The sequence below is a fragment of the Mirounga leonina genome, unplaced genomic scaffold (assembly GCF_011800145.1).
Source record: "Mirounga leonina isolate KUSES-001 unplaced genomic scaffold, KU_Mleo_1.0 Mir_199, whole genome shotgun sequence".
NCBI lineage: Eukaryota > Metazoa > Chordata > Mammalia > Carnivora > Phocidae > Mirounga > Mirounga leonina.
In genome coordinates, this window is record NW_023270498.1 from 14,298,316 (window position 1) to 14,304,315 (window position 6,000).

The 6,000-nt window shown below is 42.0% G+C and overlaps 1 protein-coding gene across 3 annotated transcripts in view; it reads left to right on the top strand.

Annotated features, from left to right (window-relative positions):
* Positions 1 to 6,000, top strand: part of VPS41 (VPS41 subunit of HOPS complex) — a 174,674-nt gene that overhangs the window by 149,803 nt on the left and 18,871 nt on the right. For all 3 annotated transcript variants that reach the window (XM_035026530.1, XM_035026532.1, XM_035026531.1), the window contains one exon: positions 527 to 664. In XM_035026530.1, coding sequence (XP_034882421.1) covers positions 527 to 664 — 138 coding nt within the window. The remainder of the gene's footprint in view (positions 1 to 526; positions 665 to 6,000) is intronic.

Consider the following 6,000-nt stretch of genomic DNA (forward strand, 5'->3'; position numbering starts at 1 on the left):
TAATTTAGCACTTGCTGCTTGAGTTTTTAAGAACATTCTGTTATCCCATGACTGTACCCCTTTTATGTAAAAGACAAGAAGTTTTAGGATTCAGGAAGGCCACTAATCAAGCATTTTATTTCTGAAGCTGTGCAGCCGATGGTGAGGATGTTAGCTCTCATTAACATTTCCCTGGCGCTCAGTGTGTGCCGGGCATCTCAGTTTGGATCTGAGTGTTTTACAAATGGCAGCACATTGAGTCCTCACTACGACCCAGTGAGATTTTGGCAGATAAAGAAATTCAGTCACAGAGAGGGTGGTGACTTGTTCGGGTCGTATGGCTGGTCACTCGAGGCCGTTCTGGACAGAGTGTCAGGTTGTCCTTGTCTCCTGAAGGTGTTCTTTGCACTTTTCCTTCCCTGAGACATTTTCCTGAAAACCACTTTTCTCTCAGGCTCTCCATGGAGGCCGTTTAGAACTGATTAAATTAATCAGGTCTTGCTTTTCTTATTTTTATGTTCATGGTTTACTCCTTTGTTCTTTTTAGTATCTGCATAAGCTTTTCAAGAGAGACCATCATAAGGGGCAGCGCTACCATGAAAAACAGATCAGCCTTTATGCTGAATATGATCGATCAAACTTACTTCCCTTTCTCCGAGATAGTACCCATTGCCCCCTTGAAAAGGTAAGTCACAGACTCGCGCGCTCACTTCAGGTGAAGAAGTTGTCCTTGTTGGTAAGCTGTGGATCATTCTCGTCTTCCTGTCGCTCATCCATCCCTGTTCAAGGAGTGATGGCGGCTCTCACAGTGGGAGGTTTCGCTGGGGCCTTCTGATGAGGATTGGAAGGCCTTTCGGCAGAGATTTTATTGAGCAGCTGAAGCATTTCTCTGCCAGGTTGAATTAGAATAAAGGCTTAATCCGGGGTGGAGGACTCAATCAACCACCAAGCAAAAACAGCGTCAGGAGTCTGAGTCCGTTTACCAGGGTCAGAGTGGGGCCTAAGACCGCCCTGGGAGGGAGACCCAGGCCAGCCCAAGCCAGAGGCGTCTGCCCCAGACTCAAGGTCCGTAACTTGGGTCCTGTCCCCTGTCCGCTCTCCACAGCCACATGGTCTGTTTCTGTGTTTCTCACACTGCGTTCCATTTCTCTATTGTACTGCATTCCATTATAATGATGAGAAATTACTAGTCTCTTTCCCACTGTCCTGTATATTCTTAAAGGACAGGTAGTTTGTCTCACTCATTTTGGTAAACCCAGCAGCCGGCACTCATTAGACACTTAGTGTTGCATCGTGAGTGAGGGAGGGAGTGAATAAATGAAGACATACGAGATTCTAGTCAGGGCTGCCTATGAACTAGTAAGTGTTTTGAGCCTGCTGTTTGAATGCAGTTGATACTTACCACGTATATACTAGAAACTGGGCAATCTGCGGCCCCCAGTGCTGTTTCCTGTGGTTCTTCATACAGTTTGGAACATGATCTAACATCTACGGGTGTCTTACTAAATTCGGATGGCCAGATAGAAAGTACTTTGGAGTCAGCTGTATGTATCAACAAAACAAAAAAATGTATTTGACCCCTTAGAGATATGTATTACGAAGTTGACTGAGGGGCGCCTGGGTGGCTCAGTCTCCTGGGCGTCCGACTCTCGGTTTCGGCTCAGGCATGATCTCAGGGTCATAGGATCAAGCCCACGTGGGGCTCTGCACTCAGGGTCGAGTCTACTTCGGATTCTTTCTCCCTCTTCCTCCCCCTCTGCCCCTCCCCGCTCGTACTCTGTCTTCAAAATACATAAATCTTTTAAAAAAAACAGTTGACTGAGAACATGCTGTTTCTGTGAACTGACAGCTTTTATAGTTGCTTCTTCAGCCATGTTGATAAATGTATTGGATTCATTACGAACCAATTTCAGCTCAGTGGATTTTCGAAATCTGCAGTTAATGAAAAAATATCTGGCCTGCATATTAATTTATGAAAAAGTTTAACATTTTAAATTTGGGTCCTAAGATATTTTCTCAAGAATAAATTTGGAAATTCATCATCTTACTCTAAAAATAAAAGCAAATGTTTCCCTCTTCTCATTACAGAATCTATAATCTAGGGGGGAAAAGTGAGAATCTTATTCTTTGAACAGTGCCCCCTCATCTGTATCTCACTCTTTGAGGAGATGTCATTTGTTTCCAGGAGGACGGGGCATCTCTGGTTGACTCCTCAGCCGCACGCCTGTGACCAGCAGCCTGGCTCCTTCCCATCCACGAAACTCGGGTGCAGAGGTTTCCCAGATTCCAGTGTGTTTGTGCTTCTCACACACTTTCAACCCATCTGGTTTATAGTTTCCCAGTCTAGTAGTGTTCAACAGAAAGCACACTGTTCTCCCTAAAAGGGGAGCATCAGGAAATTGCAGACCTACACATGGCATTCTAATACATAGAACTTGCTTAGAGCATCGTATAGACCTTTTAGAATTCTTTGTGATCCACTGACAAGAACCAGTTGCATGTAAAAGAACTCAACAGAAGCATAGTGAAATCGATTATGTTTCCAATAGTTTTTTTTTTTTTTAGAGTTATCTCATGTTTTCCACTGAAAGAGAATTTTGAAACGAATTAGAGCTGGTAATGGTAGAAACATGCCATTAAAAATAAGTCAGTAACCTACCCTTTTAGAACTTTCTAGGTGAGCTGTTATGTTACAGATCATTGAGGTTTCTTCATAAGAGATTCTCATCAGGATCCATTGTGTATATCCATCTGTATGTTTGCAAAAAAATGTATTCTTATTCTTGCTCAGGTATGTAAAACCACATTAAAGAGGGTATTACTTATACCCTGAAAAAGCTAGCAATTTGTAAAAAGCGAAGTGGATTTGTCCCCCTTGCACGCATGTCAGGCTTGTTAACTGAAGTGAAGATGAGTTACAGGTTCACCTGTTTTGTCTAGAGAGAGACTCAGAAAATTTGGTAACGTTTTCTACTAAATATAAAGTGAAGAGCTTAAAATTTTAATGCCCCACCAAAGAAATCTCTGTTTCAGAAGAGTATATAGAGGTTTAGTCCTATTAGATGCTTTGGTGATAATTTTGGTGGTCGCTTTATTTTAAATGAGAAGTGTTTAAGGTTTTATGGCGTTATTCAGAGCATGTTGATCCCCTCCCTCCCTTGTCAGTGATTCCCTTCTGGCAGAATAGCAGCTCTCTCTTCCTCTGGTTGTCTGCCTTTGCCGGGATTTGGGTAATTGTTGAGAGGAGGGGTGATTTCAAATGACAGCTGGTTGAAATCTTCAAGAATCCCAGTCAAACTTAGTTTGAATTGATTGAAATCCCACAATCAATATTTGGTCAAAAACTTTGTAGAGACCCTGCCATCACATCAGAAGCCCTTTAAGAAAGTGGCATTTATCAGAGACCAGAGTTCAGGATTTAAAATCACCACAACGTGTAAATCCCAAAATTAATCATAAGCTTTTATGAAATTGTGCCTTCTAAAGGAGATACAGAGGTGGTAGGAATTTATAACACTGACAGCCATATAAAAAGACAATAAAAACCATTTATGGAGTTTCCGCTGTGCTTTATAACATGCGCTGTGCTTTCATGTACCTTATTTTTATTTAATCTCTATAGAAGCACAGGTAGGTGGATAAAGTCATTTTATCCACGACCAGCTAAGTCTTCAGGAGTTGAAAGAAACAACCCAGAATGTAGAGCTAATAAGGCAGAGGGCCAAGACTTAGAACCTGGATCTCTTAAGTCAGGTCCCCTATCTTTCCACAATGGTGAGGAATCACTTTTCAGGTTTAAGATGTTAATTGTAGGGCGCCTGGGTGACTCAGTCAGTTAAGCATCTGACTTGGTGTCAGCTCAGGTCATGACCTCAGGGTCCTGGAATCCAGCCCTTTGGGGCTCCTGCTTAAGATTCTCTCTCTCTGGCCCTCCCCCAACTTGTACACTCGCACTCTCCTTCTCTTTTCCTTTCTCTCCCTAAAATAAATAAATCTTGGGGCACCTGGGTGGCTCAGCCAGTTAAGCGGCTGCCTTCGGCTCAGGTCATGATCCTAAGGTCCTGGGATTGAGCCCCGCATCGGGCTCCTTGCTCAGCGGGGAGTCTGCTTCTCCCTTTCCCTCTGCCTGCCACTCCCCCTCCTTGTGCTCTCTCTCTCTTTCTGATTAAAAAAATAATAATAAAAAATAAAGTAAAATAAATAAATCTTAAAAAATATATCCCTTAGTATTGCAGGAATCATGAAAGACATCAGTTTTTAAGCTATTAAACTGTCCTTCTATAATTTCCAGGCGGGATCATCAGGTACTAGTTTTCATTTACAAATCTCATTTCCTTATGCCTAGAATAGTTAAAAGCAGAATGTCGGCTCTGCAGCTTTGGGAATTTATACCTGAATTTATGATTTCTCTCATATCTAATGGCATTTACAAGGCAGCAGTAGTTACGAATTTGTGGGAATAAAGCTGGGAGATGCAACGTTTACAGATTCCCATTAATGCCGTGTAAGAAGACTTCATAAATGACGGCAGGGTCAAGGCTGGGTGGAAATCCTTATTTAATTTATAATTGATCAGGCTCTGGTTAGTTACCCCCAAATCTCTAACTCTTTTCCTTGCCTTTACACTAAATCAGGAAAAGGAGAATTAAAACATTACTTTTGCATCATTTTTTACTCAATTTCTGTCATTATTCTGTCTTTCCACTTTTATTTTTACTATGATTCTCCCTTTCCATGTGTGTGTCTGTGTCTGTCTCCCTCCTCTGGACTTTAAAAATCTTAGTTTCGCTACTCTTTCCTCTAGAGGGAGCATTGTGGCCCAGGAACATTCAAGAATCTAGGGAAACGTGGTTTTATGCTTCACTTGTATCAGTAATAGAAAAATTCTTTGTGCCAGAAATATTCTCTTTTTACATTTTACTCAAAATTTCTAGAGATTTCTAGAGTCTCCGCTTTCTCATATAGGAGAAAAGAATAATTTCAGTACTGTTAGAAACTAGACATAAAACATTTAAAAAATCTGTGAAACTCAAATTTCAGAGACTCAGATTATGTTTGAGCTTGGTGTGACACATCTGCTTGCATTCCAGACCCTTCTTGACTTCAGACTTGCCTTTAGACGTTTCTTCTCATAGGACTTGTCCTTTTTGATGATATCCTAAGAGCTTCCAGGAGCACCATCCTATAGAATGTTCTGCAGGGATGAAAATGTGCTGCTCTGACAAGGTAGCAGCAGCCACATGTCTAGTGGGGAACTGCATTTTAAATTTAAATTTAAATGGCCCCATGTAACAAGTGGCTCCTGTCTTAGCTCAGGTGAGCCTGCAGACTACCAGGTCTGTGTGGTTGGAGGCAGGTATGTTCGCAGATCTTCAAGAGAAGGGGGGATGGTTTTGTTGGAAACTTCTGAATGGTACTTTGAAGTGTCGGTAAATTTCCAAGTACAAAATTGATTTGTAGATACCTTTCAGTAAAAACTAATTTAGGCAGTATACTCATCTTTATTCACACTCTCCTTCTCTAAACGCTCTACCTATCCACTCGTATTACATTTTCTTGTTTATCTGTGTGCGACATGGTCTCGCTGCGCCGCAAACTGTCCGTCTCAATCTCTCGCAGCTCGTGTGATCAAGGCACTCCGTTGGTTTCTCAGTAACTTTTTGGTGGAATGGTCCCAGGTCTTCTGAACTTCATGTTTTTTGCTGTTTCCTTTCACTGTCTACTTCTCACATGGGTATCCTGTCTCTGGTCTAGTATCATTCCTGAAGGGTAAGGAGTAGGTAAGAAAATTCCATTGTGTATAATGATGATTGATTAATGGGCATGACAGTATAGAGATAAGGTAAATCGTGTTTGTTTGTTTGTTTTTAAAGATTTTATTTATTTATTTGAGAGAGAGAATGAGAGAGAGAGAGCATGAGAGGGGGGAGGGTCAGAGGGAGAAGCAGACTCCCCGCCGAGCAGGGAGCCTGACGCGGGACTCGATCCCGGGACTCCAGGATCATGACCTGAGCCGAAGGC